This window comes from Lithobates pipiens, unplaced genomic scaffold, assembly GCF_037356315.1.
Source record: "Lithobates pipiens isolate NorthernLeopardFrog02 unplaced genomic scaffold, aLitPip1_a1.2 Scaffold_18, whole genome shotgun sequence".
NCBI lineage: Eukaryota > Metazoa > Chordata > Amphibia > Anura > Ranidae > Lithobates > Lithobates pipiens.
Window position 1 is genome coordinate 542,492,463 of NW_027507758.1, and position 22,543 is coordinate 542,515,005.

Here is a 22,543-nt window from a genome sequence, read left to right on the forward strand (position 1 = left end):
TCATCCAGTAACACTTAAATCACTAATACCCTAGCATTTACCATGCTTCAAAAATAATTTCCAATCAAACCCCGATACTTAAAATGAACATCTTCCCTAAACCTGACACAAAACTCTTACTTAATCCGGTCCTCCATTTCCACAGTCAGTCATGAAGAATGAGCCAGTGCGCTTGCGCCATAACGCATCACCGCCCCTCTTAACGGCACATCTGGTTACTGCGGTCCACGCTAGTTCCGGCAGTGCAACGGATTGCCCAGGGTATCAGTCACGCCATTCCACACCACTGGAGTGGTGGAGTGGCCAGGAGACACGTTGGCAGGATCACCCAGGGAATACCTCCTGCTGGATGCTTCCCAATACATGATGAGCCTAAATACCTGATTTTAACAATTTTGGGCTATTTAAGTCTAATTTTTATTGTAGTTAGAAGTGCCTTCTCTTTTCTTCTCACAATGTATGCTTCGCTATGTTTTACATCTTGCCTCACTGTATTCAGTTTTTAACCTCCTGCCGCCTGACGTATAGACAAATGATGGCGGGCGGGATTCCCTTTCTTGGACAACGTCATATGACATTGCCCTAGTCTCACCACGCTGGCGCGCAGGCAGGGGCTTGCTGATCACTGACGTGACCCGGAGACACGGCGCAAACCCGATCTCAGTAAAGAGCTGATGACACAGCTCTTTACCCATGTGATCGGCTGTGTCCAATCACAGCTGATCACATGTAAACACGGAAGTGGCATTTATCGCCTCTCCTCACCTCACACTGACAGAGGAGACCTGTGCAGATACAGGGGAGACCTGTACAGATGCCCTGATTATCTGTGCAGCCCCAACAGTGCCCAGCAGTGATGCCAGTCAGTGCCCATCAGTGATGCCAATCTGTGCCCATCAGTGATGCCAATCAGTGCTCATCAGAAATGCCAGTCAGTGCTGCCTTTCAGTGCCCAGTGTCTGCTCATCAGTGCTGCCTATTATTGCCCATAAGTGGCACCTATCAGTGCCCACCAGTGCCACCTATCAGGGCTCATCAGTGCTACATACCAGTGCCACATATTACTGCCTCCTCATCAGTACCACCTTATCAGTGCCCAACAATGCAGCCTCAATGTGCCCATCAGTGCATTAAATTACTTATTTACAAAATTCTTCTGACAGAAACTAAGGACATTTTTTGTTCTAATTTTCCGGTCTTTTTCCGTTTTTTTAGCATAAAATAAAAACAGTGGTGATTAAATACCCACAAAAGAAAGCTCTGTGTGAAAAAAATTATAAAGACGTCATTTGGGTACAGCGTTGCATGGCCACGCAATTGTCAAAGTGTGACAGAGCTGAAAGCTGAAAATTGGCCTGGGCAGGAAGGGGATGAAAGTGCCCAGCATTGAAGCGTTTTTTTGCAAATCTGTTAGAAAGTTTTTTTACTCAGAGATCCTACCAGTAACATCACTTCCTGTTGCAGGCTGACAATTCTAAGCTGCCGCCCTTCAGTTAGCAGCAGTGTTGTGAGCCTGTTGTACAACCTCCTTTAAGTTTCCATTGGTCTGCTTATTTGAGAGAAATGGGTAGTCCAACAGCCAACTGGAGAAGCTTGCAGGACAGGCAGACAATGCTGCAACCAACTGTTAGGCAGTGGCTTACTGCTTTCAGCCTACAACAGGAAAGTGATTTTACTGGCAGGACCTCCAAGTAAGATACATTTTTAACAGATTCACTCAAAAAAATTAAGACATCTGTGCTGCGTCCCAATATCTTAGTGTGAGGTGCTGCAACTATTGCTGCCAAGCTCCAGGTCTCCAAAATCCTACCAAATATGGCGCCGCGGCTAAACACATAGACCACTTTAGACTTTGGTCTGAATAATCTCACCGAAAATGGCCGCCATAGCTGTACATAGAAAAGCCATTTTGGACTTCGGTCTGCAATATTCCACCAAAAATGGCCGCCGTAATTATGTAGGTCATGGTGTACTATAAATAGGAGGTGAAGCAAGCATGGATGTACACTCCAGATGATGTCAGAGTGGCGAAATGCATAGGGCGGAGTCAAAATACGTTCTTGCATCACTTGATAGTCGGCGTTAGTGTCAGCATTATATGCTTTATTGTTTTATGCTAAATGTGAGTACATTTCCACAATTTTGTATTCAAATAAAGAGTTTTAAAAGCAGTACACTATTGGGGCCCTTTTCTCCTTTACAAGGTATATGAGTGGTATATGAGTGGAGCACCAAAACATCTCGTGGGGTGCTCAGGGTCCAATCGATATTAAAGACAGCCCTGATTAGGCAGCCAAATATTCCGGGCTGTAAGTGGTTAAACAGGTGTCCAGCAGACAGTCTATTATAAAAGGGTGATACTTAACAAAAAAAACCCTTCCCATTTCATGCTGTCAGCAACGGCACCACATGAAAGAAATATGTAACAAGGCCTGAGAAAGAAAATAATGTCTTTAGATAAGAAAGGTGATGGCTACAAGAAGATTAGCAAAGCTTTACTTATCAGCCAGAATACTGTAGCAAAAGTAATACAAAAATGTAACAAAGATGGAACTGCAACCATCTCACAGAGATGTCCAGGCTGCCCACTGAAGTGAATACATTGACAAGAGCGTCTTTTGATGAAAAGGGTTGAAGAAAATCACCATGCAAGTTCACTGCAGTTAGCTAAAGAAGTAGAAAGCCAAACTGGGGCGGTTGTTTCCTGCGACACAATACAGCATAGGCTGCAGAGGAATGGCATGCATAGGTGTCGTCCACAAAGGAAGCCTCACCTAAAGCCCATGCACAAAAAAAGCCAGCTTAGAATTTGCCAGAGCCCATGCTGAAAAAGAAGAAGACTACTGGGAGTGTACTCTGGAGTGATGAGAAAAGGATACATGTTTTTGTAACTGATGGTTTCAAAACTGTATGGCATCACAATGGTGAGGGGTATAAAGAAAAACACATGGTGCCTACAGTGAAACCTGGTGGTGGCAGTGTCCTTCCATGGGGATGGATGAGTGCTGCTGGTGCACCTATGGGGAATTCTGAAGAGACAAGTTGAGTAGTAGTTTTTGCTCTGGGGTGTACTAATGTTTGTATCAACTAATTTGAGTAAAAATTAAGATTTTGTCATCTAATTTATATCATTAACCTTACTTTCATGTAATGAGCTAAACAAAAGTTCTATAGAACTCAGTTTGGTCAAAATTTTGTAAATTGTTCTTGTGTTCATTGAGATATTGATTAAAATCTTCCTTTTCAGAAGGGGTGTGCTCATTTATGGTGAGCACTGTATATAGAACCCAGTGGTAAAAAAAATACCACCAAAATAAAAAAAGCTTTTACTGTCTTTATAAATTATATAAATTCGATTTGGGTACAGTGGTGCATGATGGAGTAATTGTCAGTCAAACCATCACACCGCTGAAAACGGAAAAATTACCTGGACAGGAAAGGGGTATTAGACCCCATGTACACTGGGCATTTAGCCTTGGTGCATGGGGCTCCTGTGCTTAGCCATGAGTGGAAAGCACATGTTTGCTGCTGCTGGCAGCTTGTTAAACTCTATGAAAGACTGACAGCTGCTGTGGCTGGATGGGGCCAGGCTGTACACCCATGGATAAATGCCCAGGACACAAGAAATCTGCGTTGCAGGCATTCAACCCTGGATGCATACGGCACTAAATGTAAGTTCTACTCTGTGCACCGCCCACCCGCAGAAGCTATCAGTCTCTCCCTGGCAGCAGGCCTGGACTTCACACCTGCATACTGCATGCTGCATACACACGGTCGGATTTTCAAACGGGAAATGTTGGATATGAGCTTGTTGTCTGAAAGTCCGACCGTGAGTATGCTCCATCGAACATTTGTTGGCAGACTTTTCGCCAACAAATGTTGGCTAGCAGGTTCTCAAATTTTCCGCCAAGAAAACGTTGTTGTCGGACTTTCCGATAGTGTGTACATAAGTCCGTCGCACAAAAGTTCACGCGTGCTCAGAATAAAGCAGAAGGAGCCCAAAGTGTGGCGCACTGGCTATTGAACTTCCTTTTTCTCAACTCATCGTACGTCTTGCAAGTCACCACGTTCATAATTGTTGGCCAACATTTGTGTGAGCGTGTGTATGCAAGACAAGTTGGAGCCAACAGCCTTCGAACAAAATGAGATGGTTTTGTTGTCGGAAAGTACGATAGTGTGTACAAGGCATTAGACTAAATGCCCAGTTTGTAAGGGTCCTAACATACCGGTTTTGAGGTGATTAAGACTGCAGTGGAATTGACTTTAATGATAACATTCAGAATGCAGGAATGTTTCCACAGTGTGTTGGGTATGAACCATGTCCCTTCATTTGGAAGCACTGGACAATGCACTTGGTATGAAGGAACCGTGTATTCTACCTAGATCAATGCCACACAAGATAATTAATGCGTTCTGGTGTGAGCAAGTCCCAAAAGAGAGGAAGTACCTGGCAGAAACTATTCAAGATGATGTAACCCAGATATTCTTAGCAGCACATTAGAATAAATGAAATAATTACAGCTAAAGTAAACAGCTTCAAAACACAGGAACCGGTGAGTCATGTTTTTACGTATTAAAATGGATTACTGTCGAGCGGTCTGGGACTGCAAAGCTGCTGTTATCACCATGTATCTGGCAGACCAGTTTTACCATTCTTACCCATTGTCACTATAGCAATAAATTGTTAACAGCAAAGAAATGAAGTATGAAACTAGGCCTGCTTAATGGTTTAAATCGCAGCTGGTTCAGCAACGACTGGCCAAGATTCTAACCATCTATGGGCAGGCTGATTGTACCCAAGTCAATCCATCGATTTACTTAGGTACAACTAACATGTCAGATTTTTACATGTGATTATTGCCAGTGTCTATATTCACAGTGTTCTCCTGGCAGTTACAGCGCCCTGCACCCCCCCTGCCAACAAAACACAATAGCTCCACAGGGAGGATTCCCAGTCAGTGTTGATGAGGGAATCAAGCGATTTTCTTTCCTACAACCTGTGGTTACAGGAAAGAAAATTGCATCATCTATGTCTTGCCTATGTGGTCTATCTATCTGTGGTCTAAAAAAATTCACTTTGTGAATGTGTAAGCATGTGCACACAAGTCACAAATAATATTTGTAGTATGTGTAAAATGCCAGTTTCCGTTTGTTGCCTTTCACAGGGTGCATGTAACATTCCCTAACATTTGATCCTAGGAGAAAAAATGCCTTAATAACATTCGATTAGATCAGTTCAGACATTCCTGTGCTCATCAATGACAGTGCAACGAATCATCTACTACTGAAGAGCGTGAACTGCTATACAGAATTGACACCATGTTGCAGAAGACAGAACTCTATTGTCTGACAGGTTTATCGAATTGAAAACATTGACAGATGAAACAGATCACTGTTCCAAAGGTAAACAACAGTGGCCTAAAGTTCTTTGGTGTTAGGAAACTGAGGGAAAGTCCACTGTCGGAGTATAGAGGAGCACTGCCTGCTGGGGGAGCAGGGAATCAGGTAAGCATAAGTGCTTTTCGTGGCCACTAGAGTAGGGTGACCAGACATCCCTGATTTCCGAGGACAGTCCCCGGATTGAGGACACTGTCCCCGAACCAAGTCTGTCCCCGGTTTTGTCCCCGGATTGCATTTGAACAGGGTTGGGGCAATTTCAAAGACAGTCAGTGCAGAATAAAAAAAGAAATATCTGAATTACACCCCCCCCCCCCACACTCTGCTGCTCCTACTAACTTAGGGGGTGGGGTGTATTTTTTTCATTATCTGTGCCCCTTTCTGATGATCAAGTGCTGGTCAGAGCGGAGAGAATATTTCTTCAGTTTCGGGTGCATGCCCGTTCTGGTCCTGCTCGCATGTTCTTCTGGCTTGGCTCAAGTCCCGGCCAGCCACCTGCCCATTTCCTTGCCTTCCCTGAGCCTCTGCTCCCCACCCAGTAGTTGCCGGGGCCTGGAGCGTAAGACTTGACAGGCTGTGAGGCGGGTGGCGGCGGTGACGGGCAGAGAGTCGCTAATTGTCGCCATTACTAGTAAAAAAAAATGTCCCTGGATTTAATTTAAAAAATATGGTCACCTTACACTAGAGAGAAACAAGATTCTTAACCCTTGCACTATGGGTGCAGCCCCAATGCAAGGGAGGACTTTTAGTTCTCTCAAAGTTGGGATTTAAAATGGAAGAGAATACTGCAGTATATTTATGCATTTATTTTTTGAACACACCTGGAAAAAAAATGGTTGCTTTAGGATCTTTATCCTGGTTTGTTAGCTTTGTGAACAGAGACTCACTTCCTTGATTCATGCCCAGCAATCACACACAGAGCACAATCACCTCTAAAAACAACACTAGTTACAAACAGGGTTGCCACCTCATCCTTAAAACCGAACACATAATAATTACACAGTTTCTATAGATAATAAAGGTGGTAATTAAACTCACCTGGTGCCTTATCTGCATTAAATTAGCCTCAGAACCTGTGTAATTCATATGTGTTCGGGTTTCCGACCCCGTTGACATGTCAAATCACATGCCAAATCGGCACCGTGCGATTCAGTGCGACACTGACTTTGCAGAGCCACACCGATTCACAAAAGTTGTTCCTGCACCACTTTTGTCAACTTCGGGGGCAATATGAATAGACATCTGTGCATGTCTCTCAATCGTCCCCGAAGTCGGACTGAAATGCCGGCTTGAAATCGTGTGACTTCAACTGAAAGCATACGATTTCAAACCCGCATTTAGTGTGAACCTAGGCTAAAGGGATGAGGTGGCAACCCTAATTCCAAATAATTAAATAGTAACTCAACTTTTGTTGAGAGAAAAACAAAAAAAAAAAAAACACAACAATCCCCTCTAGGTGATCTAGGTACATTGCAGGGAGTTTAACAAACCCTGTTTCAGATTGCTACCCTTCGTTATTCTGAAGGAATAGCTAATTGTGTGTCTGTGTCAATGTGGAAAATGAATGTGAATGGGAGTGATATAATTATCAATCAGCTGCTGCACCTGCAGGGCTCTAATAAGGTAAGTGGCAGGGTCTGCATCCCTTTAGATGTGATTTCCCTTTGGGAGAATTTCCCTATAAATGACATTTTTGTTGCAAGGGATGCCCAAGATCTGGCATGTGCAGACATCTGGGAAAATCAGTGAGCCAATCACACAGGCAGGAAATTACAGATCTGGGGGATTCTGTACAACATCTGTGAACAGAACTCCTCCAGGCTGTCTCCCTGCATTGCATTTTACATATTAAATTCATTTTACAGAAAATTCTACAAACAATACCCCATAATGACAACAGGAAGGAGTTTTTTCAAATCTTTGCAAATTTATTAAAAATGAAAAAAAAAATCACATGTACATATGTAGTCACAGCCTTTGCTCAATACTTTGTTGAATCTTTTTTGGCACCAATTACAGCCTCAAGTCTTTTTGAGTATGATACTACAAGCTTGACACAACTATTTTTGAGCAGTTTCTCCCATTCTTCTTTGCAGGAGCTCTCAAGCTTCATCAGATTGTATGGAGAGTGTCGGTGCACATCCATTTTCAGATCTCTCCAGAGATGTTCAAATCAGGTTCAAGTCTGGGCTCTGGCTGAGGCACTCAAGGACATACACAGAGTTGTCCCGTAGCCACTCCTTTGTTATCTTGACTGTGTGCTTAGGGTCATTGTTCTGTTGAACCTTCGTCCCAGTCTGAGGTCCAGAGCACTCTGGAGCAGGTTTTAATTAAGGATGTCTCTATACATTGCTGCATTCATCTTTCCCTCGATCCTGACTAGTCTCCCAGTTCCTGCCGCTGAAAAACATCCCAAAGCATGACGCTGCCACCACCAACGCCTCACTGTAGGGATAGAATTGGCCAGGCGATAAGCGGCGCCTGGTTTCCACCAGACATGACGCTTGTCATTCAGGCCAAAAAGTTCAATCTTTGTTTCTACCATACAGGCCTGATTGGTGGAGTGCTGTAGAGATGGTTGTTCTTCTGGAAGGTTCTTCTCTGTCCACAGAGAAATGCTCGAGTGCCCATCGGGTTCTTGGTAACCTCCCTGACTAAGGCCCTTCTCCCCGGTCATTCAGTATGGCCAGGCGTCCCGCTCTAGGAAGAGTCCTGGTGGTCCCAAATTTTTCCCATTTACAGATGATGGAGACCACTGTGCTCATTGGGACCTTCAATGCTGCAGAAAGTTTTATGTACCCTTCCCCAGATCTGTGCCTTGATACAATCCTGTCTCGGAGGTCAATAGACAATTTCTTAAACTTCATGGCTTGATTTGTGCTCTGATATGCACTGTTAACTGTGGGACATTTTGACATCATGTCCAATCAACTGAATTTACCACAGGTGGACTCCAATCAAGTTGTGGAAACATCTCAAGGATGATCAGTGGAAACAGGAGGCACCTGAGCTCCATTTTGAGTGTCATGGCAAAGGCTGTGAATACTTGTGTACATGTGATTCTTTCGTTTTATATTTTTAATAAATTTGCAAAGATTTGAAACAAACTTCTTTCATGTTGTCATTATGGGGTATTGTTTGTAGAATTTTGAGGAAAATAATGAATTTAATCCATTTTGAAATAAGGCTGTAACATAACAAAATGTGGAAAAAGTGAAGCGCTGTTAATACTTTCCAAGTGCACTGTATATGACTTGAGTCTGTACTATTTACCCAAATGACTTTGTAATTTTAATACATGTTTTTTTTATCAAAAATAAAGTTTATTGAGTTACAACCAATAAACAGAGCACATGCAACCTATACAAAAAGCGGTAGTGGTATTCCCAAGCACTCAAATCCAGAGAGCAGCATTCACCCCAGAATACACGCACCAAGAAGAATTAAGCCAGCAATAGATATAGGCAGTAGAAAAGAAGTACAATAGCAACAAAAACATGACCACTCAAGATAGAGGTTTCCGAAATTCCTAAATAAAAAGTAGGCAATATCTCAACCCAAAATTCTATCCATCACTAAGTCGAGAGGCGCAAAGGCCTGTGTCTGCCGTAGTTTGGATATTTTGCACTAAACATTTGCAACCCACCCTTCTAAAATGTTAAACTATAATAAAAAAACGTATTTGACAAAAAGAACTCCGTTAAGAGCAGGAGCATATGTTGGTGCCACATATATTAACACAAAAAACACATGGGAGAAGGATGACGTACATGGCATTGCAATCTTTGTGTATGTATGCATAATGCTTTTGATCTAAATCAGCACTGCAGAACTGTTTCCCAATACTCAGCTATAGAACTTCCTCAATCATTACCATGTAGAAGCCTTCTTCCACTACTCTTCAAGCTGCAGTTCTCCTGTATTGTCACTGAGACTCTTATGTTGACGCAGTAGTGATGTCACCAGGATATAACATTTGCCTAACCAAATCAGTAAAGCCTAGAAGCGTAAAAGTGCAACATAGCTACAACAAACATTGAGCTATTTTTCATTCTAATAAGTCATGCAACAAGAGGTTTGGACTGAAAGAAAAAAGGGTGGAGGAAAAGAAGTGTTTCACATTTTCCATAACAGACTGGAAAAATATTATAAGCTGCCCATTAAAAAAGAAAATGAGGTTTAGTTTACGCAGTTCATTTGTGCTGTTATCGCTTTGGTTCTTCTTTCCCTTTTCTAATGATAACTGGTACAGCTGAGTGAAGAATGACCTCCCGCAAGCTATGGAATCTGTGAATCAGAGGATTGCATAGAGCATTTTTTCAGTGCCTGTGCACTGAACGACACAGTAGATTAATCTATATGTGAAGTCTAATATTACTAACGGCCCCCCAAGCCTCGCTGTGACTCGAGACTGAGTTGCTCACTTGAGATATACATTTTAATGGCCATAAAAAAAAAATACTCATATTAACGAGGAAACTGAATTTACCTAAATCTGAGTATAATATAAGTACATGAAGCTAGATTCAGCAAGCCTTTCATGTGTTTAAAGGGTAACTCTACTTTTGTGGGGAAAACATAAAAAATAATATAGCTCATAGAAATGCGATACAAGTCATATTGTAATTGAGTGTTATTAAAAATGACCTTTCCTTTTCAAACTGCAGCTCTGTAATTCTCTGTAAAATGCAATGCAATTTGGCTACCTGGAGGCGTTCTGTACACACATGGTATACAGAACGCCATTCAGGAACGTAATTTCCTGTTTGCATGATTTACTTATGGATTTTCCCAGAAGTCTGCACCAAGATAGAAATTAGATTTTGAGCATCCCATGCAACAACAAAAAAATGTTGGCGAGATGCTCCCAAAGTAGATCAAATCTAAAGGGATGCAGACCCCGCCACTTACCTCATTAGAGCACTATAGGTGCAGCTGCTGATTGATAATTATAAAAACACTCCCATTCATATTCATTTTCTACATGGACAAAGACAAACAATCAGCTATTTCTTCAGTAACAACAGGTAGGAATCTGAACAAAGTTTGTTGCAAACCTTGCAATGTACAGAGATCACCCAGAAGGGAATTTTTTTTTCTCAACAGGTGTGAAGTTACTTTACTGCTGTGTGTGAGGTCGTAGGGCTGTGGCGGGAGGAGATTTTGATTTCACCTTTAAATGTATCATTCTCTAGTCTACTAACGCATTTTGACACTGTTTTTAAAGAACTATGGATGTTGCTGATAATATTCAACATTGAGGAATTAATTAACCATTATGCCAATGTCTTAAAGATTACAAAGCCTGCTTACCGGAATAAATCATCTACATTCTCAGCACCTGAAGGTTTGAACAATGGGTCATCATTGCAAGCAGATGGTAGTAGCAACGAGTCTCCTTTTCTCACAGTTCCACCCAAGTCCTGTTCTTCAAATAACTTAACATCTAAAAGAGACAGAACAAAATTAAAGAATGTTAATGGGAATGTAGTGAAAACACAAATATGGACGACATAATTACTTAGGGCTAGTGTACAGAGGCTTCGGACTTACAATCAAGCCAAAGAAATGGAAAAATATATAGACATTATGAGATGTACTCAAGCTGAATTTTGTTAAGGGATTAAAGGCAATACGTTGCAGAAACAATAAACACAAGTGCACATTGCTCCACACAATATTGTTCATAATTAAAACAATAAAGTCCAGGGTGAAATCAGGGAACCCTTTTTATGATGGTAGTTGGTGTGGTATTTGTATGGTGTGGTCCCATGGAAACCTCTAGGCCAGTGATGGTGAACCTTGGCACCCCAGATGTTTTGGAACTACATTTCCCATGATGCTCATGCACTGTGCAGTGTGGTTCAGCATCATGGGAAATGTAGTTCCAAAACATCTGGGGTGCCAAGGTTCGCCATCACTGCTCTAGGCCAACTCAACATGAACTTTAAAAATGGGGCGCTTGGCATAAGTTCCTTCAACTACCCCACAAGTGTAAGATCCAACAGCCCAGTCGTGTTTACGTGAAGTTGTGAAAACTTCAGTTTGTATTGAGCTGTTGCTCAGAGCACAGGAACCTGAGGTTTCTGTTGCTTCACACTGGTCAGAACCAACTCATTGACTTAGGGCTCTTGCACATTGCAGCTCAGAAAAAGCTGCTTTTATAGGCATTTGAGCTTTTATTTCAGCTTGAAGAAGCTTGTACTTTTTTGGGCTCTTTTGCACATTTTTATTGAGGTTCTCTGAGCCGAAGCATTTTTTTTTTCACAAACCCTCCCCATTTTTTCCTATTTTTTGGTGCGTTTTGAGCTTTTTCAAGCATTTTTAGGCACTTAGGCGTCTTTTTCTGCTCAAAGGCTCAACTCAAAAAATGCGAGTTTGGTGTTTTTTTTTCTTCCTTGTTAGAGCATATGCCTGTAAACTCCTGAAAAAGCCATAATTTGCATGGACACATTGGCTTACATGGAGGGTAGTTTCCAGGCAGAAAAAAATGAGAGCTCAAAAAAGCTCAAAAGCCTGTAGGAGCCACTTCTTTGAGCTGCAGTGTGCATGAGCCCTCTTACTATTCAGGAGAAAAGGAATATAGTTGCTTGGTGATCTTTTTAAATTGAATACTCCCACGCAAAATATATCTACTAGTGAAAAACAATCTGTGTGTATATAGTGTTGCAACTGGCACTAGAAAAGTGTTCTTGTCTACACCTGTGTATCTAGATAATATTATTAAAAAAAAAGTGCTGCGCAATACATAAGCTCACTGCAATATCCACTTATCTCATGAATACCATCAGTTGAGAAAATGAATCAAATAAACTCATGAACATCAATAAAGTGGTTGCATAGAAAAGAAAAAAAAACTTGATTGTGCAAATGGACCTCCTATATTCCTTATGTATCAAATAAACACATGGAAATCAAATGCAGTGCAAATCAAAAAAATATACAATAAACACAATCTAACCTGTTCATTAATTAAGTGCCTGCATTTATACCAAGATAACTTGTAAATGCATAATAAATAAGTCCATCATGCCAAAATATAATAATAATAAATCATGCAAGGAAAAATATAGTTCAAGGGTTGAGTGTCCAACCACTGTTCATGTGGCGTTTTGCACTTAGTTATACTATCTTTGTTCCCATCAAGCATGGATATATTTTCTTCAATAATGCAAAAAAACTTCTGGTGTGTTTTAAAGTGTTGCGTTTATAGTCATTGTTCTCCCACCACCAGTGCAATACCGCTCTCACCTTCTGGATTGGACTTGAAATCAATCAGGTCACTAGCGCTTTTCCCCTTTCAAATATGCGGTTTATATATGCCTCTGGGTGCCTCCTTTCTCATCACTGGAAATTCTGGAAAGTGAATCCTGGCAAGTATTCAACTGAAGAGCTTCTATGTTATCTTTTACATAGGTGAGGCCTATTCCCCAAATGTCACTTCTACTTCCTTGTGCCCACCGCGCATGTGCCTGCAAAATTTTCAGCTCCAACAGAGCAAAGTGCCAAGAATTTTCCACGCAAGAATGTGTGGTAAGGCATAAAGTCCACTGCCTGCATGTCCTCTCTAAATAGACCACGATAACCAGGGCTGCTCCACCCTGATCACTGTGGTCTCATTGAGGCCCTCCATCATACGGTGTCACCCCTGCACTGCTCTCTTCCCCCTCCTTCCTCCCTGTGATTTGCCTCTGTGTCGGTCTCCGGCCCGGCCCCACCCCTATTGCTTGTAAATTGGAAATCATAAAATTTTCATAGCACACTATGTCATTAGTTTTACAAAACGAGTGTTGTAAATACCTAATTTGATCTGTCTTCAGGCTGGTTGCGTTACTCACAGGCGCTTTCCAGCTCTGATAGGTGGCTTCTGAGGAAGAGCCGAGCGCCCATGTGATCTTCCCAGCTGACATCAGAGGGAGATCATGGCCCCTCCCTCAGAAGCCATCCATCAGAGCTGGAAAGCGGCCATGAGTCATGTCACCATCCAGAAGACAGCTATAATTAGGTATTTACAACACTCATTTTGGAAAACTACTGATACAATGTGCTATGCCTGCCTCTAATAGAGCATAATATCTAATAGAGCTGGCATAGTTTTATATATATATATATATATATATATATATATACAAATGGGTAAACAAACCCTTTAGAGGCCATTCACACAGCGGCAACACGACTTCCAGCTTGACTTTTGGAGGCAACTTGGACACGACTTGAGTATGAATAACAGTGCGACTTGGAGGGACTTCAACATGACTTGGGGCGACTTACATGACTTTAAGTCACCCCAGGCTAGGCGACTTTTGCCGTGGCCAATCAGAGAATAATCAGCTCTCGAGGGGGAACTCCACGCCAAATTTTAAATAAAAAAACGGCATGGGTTACCCCTCTAGGAGCATACCAGGCCCTTAGGTCTGGTATGGATTTTAATGGGAACCCCCCTACGCCGAAAAAATGGCATGGGGGTCCCCCCAAAATCCATACCAGACCCTTATCCTAGCACACAGCCTGGCCGGTCAGGAAAGGGGGTGGGGACAAGCGAGCACCCCCCCTCCTGAACCGTACCAGGCTGCATGCCCTCAACATGGGGGGGTGCTTTGGGGAAGGGGGGCGTCCTGCGGCCTCTTCTCCCGCTCTCTGGTGTCATCAGCCCGGTCTCATCTGTCCTTCAGCCCGCAGACCCCAACAACCAACGGCCAGGGTTGTCGGGAAGAGGCCCTTGTCCTCATCAACATGGGAACAAGGTGCTTTGGGGTGAGGGGGCCGCAAGGCGCTCCCCTATCCAAAGCACCCACCTCCCCATGTTGAGGGCATGCGGCCTGGTACGGTTCGGGGGGAGGGGGACGCTCGCTCGTCCTCACCCCCTTTCCTGACCGGTTGGGCTGCATGCTCGGATAATGGTCTGGTATGTATTTTGTGGGGACCCCCACGCCATTTTTTCTAAGGGCCTGGTATGCTCCTAGAGGGGGAACCCATGCTGGTTTTTTATTTAAAATTTGGCGTGGAGTTACCCCTCGAGAGCTGATTATTCTGTGAGAGAGGCGACATTGCCGCTTCAATATAGTTGGAGTTCTGACTTGGAGGCAACTTCCATTGAAATCAATGGGTCGCCTAGAAGTTGGATTGAAGTAGTACAGGAACCTTTTTTGAAGTCTGAGCGACTGCTGTAGTGTACATTAAGATGGCTCCATTAAAGCAGAGGTCCACCCTAAAGTGGAGCTTCCGCTCATTGGTACAGGTATCTGCACCCACTTCCGGCATAGATTCTGCGGAAGGTACGCCCCTTTCCGCAGGTCCCCCGCTGCCTGCTGGGAAACACACGGATCCCAGAGACAGCGGGGACCATCCTTATTGCGCAGCGCAACTCGCGCATGCGCAGTAGGGAACCGGGAAATGAAGCCGCAATGCTCCACTTCCTGATTCCCATACCCAAGATGGCGGCGGCAGCACCCGAGAGACGATCGAGAGATCGGCTTCGGGTGCCGACATCGCGGGCACGCTAGGCGGGTAAGTGCCATTATTTTAAAAGTCAGCAGCTGCAGTATTTGTAGCTGCTGGCTTTTTTTAAAAAAAAACGGCAGACTCCCGCTTTAACTAACACTGATTTTCTCAACAGCGCGACTTGGGACGACCTGAAGTCAGATCCCGAGTTGCCCCTGTGTGAACAGGCTCTTAAGTTACATCTACCAAGCAAAACTAAAACACCCATTATTAGCAATGTAAGTAAGTGTTAGATGGAGTTTAAAAATTTGAAAAAAAAATGTTTTTTTCTCCCACTGGATGTGACAAGGACATCTTTTTTTTACCAAAAATATGTAGCAGAATACATATTGGCCTAAATTTAAGAAGAAATTCGATTTTTTACATTTTTTTTATTAGACATATTTTATAGCAGAAACTTAAAAATATCGTCAGTCTTTTTGTTTATAGAGCAAAAAAAAATAAAAAACCCCAGAGGTGATCAAATACCACCAAAAAGAAAAATTGCATGACCGCGCAATTGTCAGTTAAATAATCCAGTGCCAAATAGCAATAATAGCATCTTCGGGAGGGAAAGTGGTTAATCATTCCCTGCTTAATCCAAAATGAAAATAGGTGTGCCTAAACATGATGGCACTGTCCAATTGCCATGACACTGGGTGCAAAAGGTGGCATTTGGGCTAATGAGACACTTTTGAAATAGAAGGACACCTTTATATGTTTTAAAAAATTGTGCCCAGTATTTTTTTTTAGCCCGCCTTCACATGCACACTTACTGTAAACTTTTTTTCTATGTTTCTCTTCAAAGTCGTGATTATATCCAACCCATAAACTTTATATATACTGTAAGTTTGCATTCATGTCCAGATACACAAACAGATCCAGTCTGATCATCAATCTGTGCACACACCACCTCAATAATATCCAAAATAAATGAAGTTGACCTTTATGGCAGTATTATACATGATTGATGTTTGGTCTGGCCTACACATTTTAGACACAAAGCAGAAACATCTCCTCTTTTTTGAAGCGGTTGTCATTTCAATGCATGGAATTCAGGAAAGGGATTAGCTTTTATTTGCATTCTAACGACTAAAAGTGAGTCAAGAGCGTCTGGAAAAGACCGGTGTTCGCTCCTTTTACATAGTTTTGTGCACTCATCCTTTGGCCACCCAACCACAACGCTATTATGTAAGCATACTGTATGTAATAGTAATGCATAAAGTTTCAGCCCATTTGCTGCAAAATCAATCGAACAGCATTTAGGTGGACATCTCTGTGAAGAACTTAAATCTCCAAAACTTCCCCACTGATTGTATATCTTGCCATAAGCCGCGTACACATGGGCGGATTGTATGGCCTACTTAGTCCGTCATACAATCCGACGGACAGTCCGTCCTACTTTCGAATGAACGGACTTGACCACACACGGATGCACAAACAGTCCGTCGAAAGCTTGCGCGATGACGTGTACAGCACGTACGATGGGACTAGAAATAGGAAGTCCAATACACAGCAATGCAACCTTCCGCCGTGTAAATCCTTTCTGAGCATGCGTCATTCTTAGTCCGTCGAACTAGCCTACTCACGAGCGGATTGTCCGCTGAAACCAAAGTATGACGGACAATATTACGGAAATTCCGAAATACTTAGTACGCCAGACTGCACGCTGAAAAAGTCAGCTGAAGCCCACACACGAGCGGACTGTCCGCTGAAATGTGTTTCGGCGGACTAAGTAGGCCATACAATCCGCCCGTGTGTACGCAGCTTTAGACATTGTCTCATTTCTTATCACAACTCCAGCAATCACCAAGGGGCTACTCCAGACCCATAGAGATGTCAGCCTACATGATATCCAACTAGTGATGGAGCTGATGGACTAAAACTTTGTTTCCTGTGGTAAACATGTTGGCAAATCTCTGTGATTAATCAGTGATAGTCTTCTTTCTACAGAAAAACGTAACACAGGAAAAACTCAGCAACCCGGATGAAATCACCAGTTATTTTAAGGCTCAATAGCATCTGAAGAAGGTGGTGTCCTATGCACTAGCAATGTGTTGGCTGTATTTTTAATTAGATTATTTTAAAAAAATCTTAAATTTTACCACAAGATGTATCACTCTCTGTGTAAAGTGTTCCACTCCTAACACATATTAATGTCATTTTACTAAAAAACCTGCACTCAGACTGAACCTTTTCTTGTACAGCCAAGGATGACACACAGGCCCCATAAACCAATACCATTCAACCCCTAACTCAAGTTCAGGATATTGGCACGACTTAAATTGGCCACTCGGTGCTGCCACACATCTCAAGTTTTCCAATAAGGAGGATGGGGAATGCGCAGAGGCAGGGGTTCAACTCAAACGCAGGGATGTTAAGCACTTTGCATATACAAATGCTATAGATCTTCTAGCTAGATGATAGCAGAAACTGATATCTTTCATTTTCACAGCCACCAAACAACCCTGGCTAGGAATTGGAAATCAGGGGTTCTGGCTATAGCACAGGTCAAAACTAAGATGACGTGGTACTTGATTAAAAAACAAATGGTAGCAGTCCTGCAGAACAAGGTCAGGAAATTCCAAAAAATCTGTAACCCCGGATTTCCAATTATTTGACCGTATGTGGTCACTTTGACAAGCATCCAGCTATAATCTAGACTGGCTCGCCCTGGGGTGCGAGATGCTTCCTAGTCCTGCTCTGACCCAATCCTTATGCCTCCTTCCCTCGCTTACACTCCCCCCCACCCCCTTTTATTTTTTTTATTTTCTTCTCCTCTCCTTTTTCTTTCCTCTTCACCGTTTTATCTTCTGCTCTCTTTTCTTAAGCCTTCTAAGTTCCACCATGTTCCACAGGGCTTATTTCTCCACATCAGTACCCTTTTGGCCCTCTTCTCACGGGGCGCTTCGAGGCAGCAGCAGAACCTCTCTATTCTTACCAATTCTTTTGGGAATTTCGCCCCACTTATGAAATGTGTTCATCATATGAGGAGTGCACATTACTGCCGCTCACTTTCCTCCCTATCCAACTAGAGTTGCACAACATTTTTGCAATCCTTGGTACCCTTTAGTGCTCTCCATGTCAAATTACAAACAATCTTTGCATTTTCACTTTAGTACAAGCCTTTGTGTAATGCTGCAGCTCTTTGTTCATTGTACAACTATATTTCTAAACTTTAATAAAAACTATTGCAACAGAAAAAAGTTGCTAGCAGACAACATGGTGACTTTAATTTTCTTCAAAGCATTTACTATTAAAAGAGAAGTATGGCCAAAGCTTCTTCTGGGTCACTAGGAGTGCACTTTCTTGTGCTTTCCTGTGAATCAGAATCAGCCGACAGTGGACTGAAGCCTGCTGTCGGCTGGCATGACTGTGCCACACCAGCCTCTGGAAGTACAGTAATGCCAGAATCCACCCAGATGCCTGAAAGCAGATGACTCAGCCTGAGCAAACCATTTCCTACCCCCTCTCCAGCCCAGCGCGCCTGTGAGCACCGGGGAAGCTGAGCAAAGAGGAGTAATTGACAGTCACCACTCTCTGCTCAAAGCAGAAAGAGAACTGCGTGATCAGCAGTCATGTGATCGCTCAGTTCTTAGGCTTAGAGCTGGCAGGGGACAGTTGCAGGCTCATACCGATGCTGCAGCAGGGAACGGAGTATGTACTGTATGTTAATTTTTTTTTCATACATTCATAAAGAAACTCTCCTTTAAAATTTTTAAGTAAAATGTGTAATGGAGTTCTACTTAAAGAAACTATCCTTTCGTACATATTTTCTTTATGTATTAAAGTGTTACTAAACCCACAACAGTAAAATCAGTCTGTTTATGTAGTAAGGCATGCTTGTTATACTCACTGTGGAACTGTATTGTGTAAAAAGGCTGTTTGATCATGTCTTCTCTGATCCTCCCCCTTTTCCACAGTCCCCAATCAATCTCCTGATAAAACAGAGCCTCGGGGGTACTCTGCACATGCTCAGTTTTGTGTGTATTGCTAGAGCGTTTCTTTTTTCTAGGGTGGGTGCATGTTATCAGCACAGGGCCAATGAGCACTCCCCAGAGGGTCAGGGGTCCTGCAGCCTCATAGGACAGTCAGAGTAGAAAGAAAACCCCCTCCTATAAGCTTTAACCAGACACTCATAGAAGTCATAACACTGTTAAATCCTGCTGATGAGAAAAGGTATTTAGCAGTTTATATTTACTAAAATAATATTCTATGTACTGTCGGAGACCAGATATAGTGAATGCAGGGTGCTGGGTTTAGTAACACTAACTTCCCATATATATGGGGTAGCAAAGGCAATGGACCTAAACACCCACATGCCATGCATACGCGTCCATGGATGGTCAAGGTTTCTGTGCTGGGAGTGTGCTCACTGTGCGCTCCCAGCACAGCGATCGAGCTGTTATAGAAAGCTCTTGGTCTCTAGTAATGATTTGGAGCCAGCAAAACGGGTTTCTAATTATGTGATATCCAATTACTGTGGTCATGTAATCAGTCTGCCATGCTCCGTAAAGACCCAGTTACAGGGACACCGGAGCAGGGCAGGAAGGGATTAAGGTCAGGTCTGAAAAATGTAATATTTTGAAAAACGTGGGCATAGTTTAAATATTGAATTTAAATAATTTGTATTTTCATTTTCATCCAGCACTTGGACCTCTGGGCTGCGTTTTAGAATACCCCTCTAAACGTTCTTCTGTTTTATGTCTGTTGTTCTGTTGCTGTAAATAAAGCTTGAACAAGCAACTTCAAAAGGCACATGACATACATCATCGACTCCCTTGGTAACCTGCGTTTTTTCAAATAATATACTGCGTAGTTCTAAACAATCTATCATAAATAATTTCTGTGGAAACAGCAACGTATATCAATGAGTTGGGTTTTTGTATTTTCCCAGCTGCAGTATATTTAGGTTTCTGTACCAGACAGACATACACCCATTGTAAGACTCACTATATCATGTGTGTTATGACAGCTCTAAGGTTTGGGATTACATGTACTGTGCTAGTAAACCACGTGGAGGGCTACACCCAGCCCCCACTCCCACTGCTTGGTAAAATAGGAAGTTTAGAAATGATGGAACAATATTATTCATACTGTGAGAACTACAAAAGCCATGTCACAAGGAACAAACCTGAAGTAAGTGATAATAAATCACAAAACAAACTCCTTTTTACGGACAATGCCATTTACTAAAGTTGATTATTGCGTTTAAGACTGTCCTTTACTGCTTTAGAACAGAGATCTTTTATCTTTGTCACTTTGGAATAACAACTAGAAGAGCAATTCACCACCGGGTCTGCATAGTAAGCTAGCACAGAAATGATCAGTGAAAATATACCAGCACTGGAATATAATAAACATCGCTCCGCTTGCAAATTCTGGGCTCTGTTTTTCTATGTGTGCCTTAACCACATGAGCTCCGGATGGTTTTACCCCCTTAGTGACCAGACCATCTTTTTTCTATTCAGCACTGCGCTGCTTTAACTGGCAATTGCACAGTCATGCAACACTGTATGCGGATTAAATGTATATCATTTTTTCACACAATTAGGGCTCTTTTGGTGGTATTTGATAAACACTGGGTTTTTTATTTTTTGTTATATAAACCAAAAAAGACTGAAGATTTTGAAGAATAAACCGAAAGGACATTTTCTACTTTCTTTTTTAAAACATATCCAATAAAATCAAATTTCTTCCTAAATGAAGAGCAAATGTATTCTGCTATGTCTTTGGTAAAGAAAAAATAAATCCCAGCCTCTTTCACACGGACGATCCGTTCAGATCCGCCTGTCAGTTTTTTAGGCGGACCAAAACGGATGCTCCATAGACCTCTATGGAGCGTCAGATGTCAGCGGTGACATGCCCGCTGACATCCGACCCGCTCCGATCCGAAAAAGTGTGACGGAGGAAAAACCTATTTTTCCATCAGTCATTGGATCAGGTGACGACGGACTCTACGGTCCATCATCATCCGATTCCCCATAGTGGAGAGCAGCGCTCCGATAGGTCTGTCCCTGCACGTGCAGAGACGGACCTGTCATCTGCCTGCTCAGCGGGGATTGACGGAGCGATCCCCCACTGAGCAAAGCGGGCTCCGTGCACGGACACGTCCATGTGAAAGAACCCTTAGGCCCCTTTCACACTGAGGCCTTTTTCAGGCACTACAGTGCTAAAAATAGCACCTGTATAGCGCTGCATCTTTGGAGCGGTGAAGGATCGGTGTATTCACCGCTCCTACCCATTGAAATCAATGGGGCAGCGCGGCTTTACCACCGGCAAAGCGCCGCTGCAGCGGCGCTCTGCGAGCAGTTGTAATCCTTTTTCAGCCGCTAGTGGGGGGTAAAACAGCCCCGCTTGCGGCCGAATAACGCTGCTAAAATGACGGTAAAGCGGCGCTAAAAATAGCAGCACTTTACCGCCAACGCCCGCACCGCCCCAGTGTGAAAGGGGCCTTAGTGTATATTAATTGGTTTGTGTGAGTGCCTACAAACTATGGTATATATCCTGGAATTTATGCAGCTATAGAAGCTATACTGTAATATCGGTGATCAGTGACTTATAGTGCGGCTGTGATAGTGTAGCGGAAAATCTGGCGCTAACAGATACTGGCTGGGAGGGACACTAATTGACACAAAAACAATAATCGGATATATTACTGTACACTTGCACTGTACTAATGACACTGGCTGGGAAGAAGTTAACATCAATGGTCAATTAAAGGGTTAACTGTGTGCTTAACAATTGTAATTTGTGCGGCTTTTACTCACAGAACTGGCTGTTTTTTCTCTCTTAAATCAGAATTGATTTCAGGGAACAAAACAGCTAGATCGCTGTCTGTGTACAGATTTGTGCGTTTGTAAACACAGAACTCCGTGCTGTGATTGGCCACAGCTGATCAACAGGTATAGAGCCAAAATCACTGGCTGAAATCTACTGGCAAAGTCGTGATGTGTCCAATCACAGAACAGGTCAGCTGGGCATGCATGCCTGAAAACCCCAAAACAGGCCGCGTACGTTGCCTATCCTGTATCTTTTGCCGCAGTAGAAGTGCTGTGGGCGGGCAGCAAGTGGTTAAACATTATAAAGAAGGGAGAGCATGGAACAATTTTTAAGCAATCATTTTTTCTTTTATGTTATACTTGTTAATGGGAACATCTACCATGAATAAATTAGGTCTTATCCTAATTTGGCTGCAGAAGTGGAAATATGCTTTAGGCTGGGTTCACACTGCTGTGGGGGGAGATCCGGATGTGATTCGCACCGCAAATCACATCGGATCTCCGTAGCGATGCGAGTTCAGCCATACAGATAGTATGGCTGAATTTGCATCGCTCCCGCAGCAAACTCGCACAGGACCCTTTTTTTGGTCCGCAACAGAATCGGATCGCATGGGGGTTCACACCATGCGATCCGATTCCTGTGCGAGTCAGCAGATTGCACTGCGATATGCGGACGGATCTGGGGGTGTCATTAACATATCATTGACACTCCCAGCCGTCCGCATAGGGCAGTGTGAACTGCCGGCGGGAGTAATGCGATGCGGGAAAACGCCGCGGATTCGCGGCGTTCCCGCATCGCAGCGGTGTGAACCCAGCCTTAAAGAGAAACGATCACCTGGTTACGTGCCTTTACCATGGTTCCCCTGTAGCTTACAGAAGAA

General features: G+C 43.0%; 1 protein-coding gene across 2 annotated transcripts in view; it reads right to left on the reverse strand.

Moving 5' to 3' along the window:
• Positions 1-22,543, reverse strand: part of HS1BP3 (HCLS1 binding protein 3) — a 202,261-nt gene that overhangs the window by 19,385 nt on the left and 160,333 nt on the right. For both annotated transcript variants that reach the window (XM_077488849.1, XM_077488848.1), the window contains exon 6: positions 10,711-10,843. In XM_077488849.1, coding sequence (XP_077344975.1) covers positions 10,711-10,843 — 133 coding nt within the window. The remainder of the gene's footprint in view (positions 1-10,710; positions 10,844-22,543) is intronic.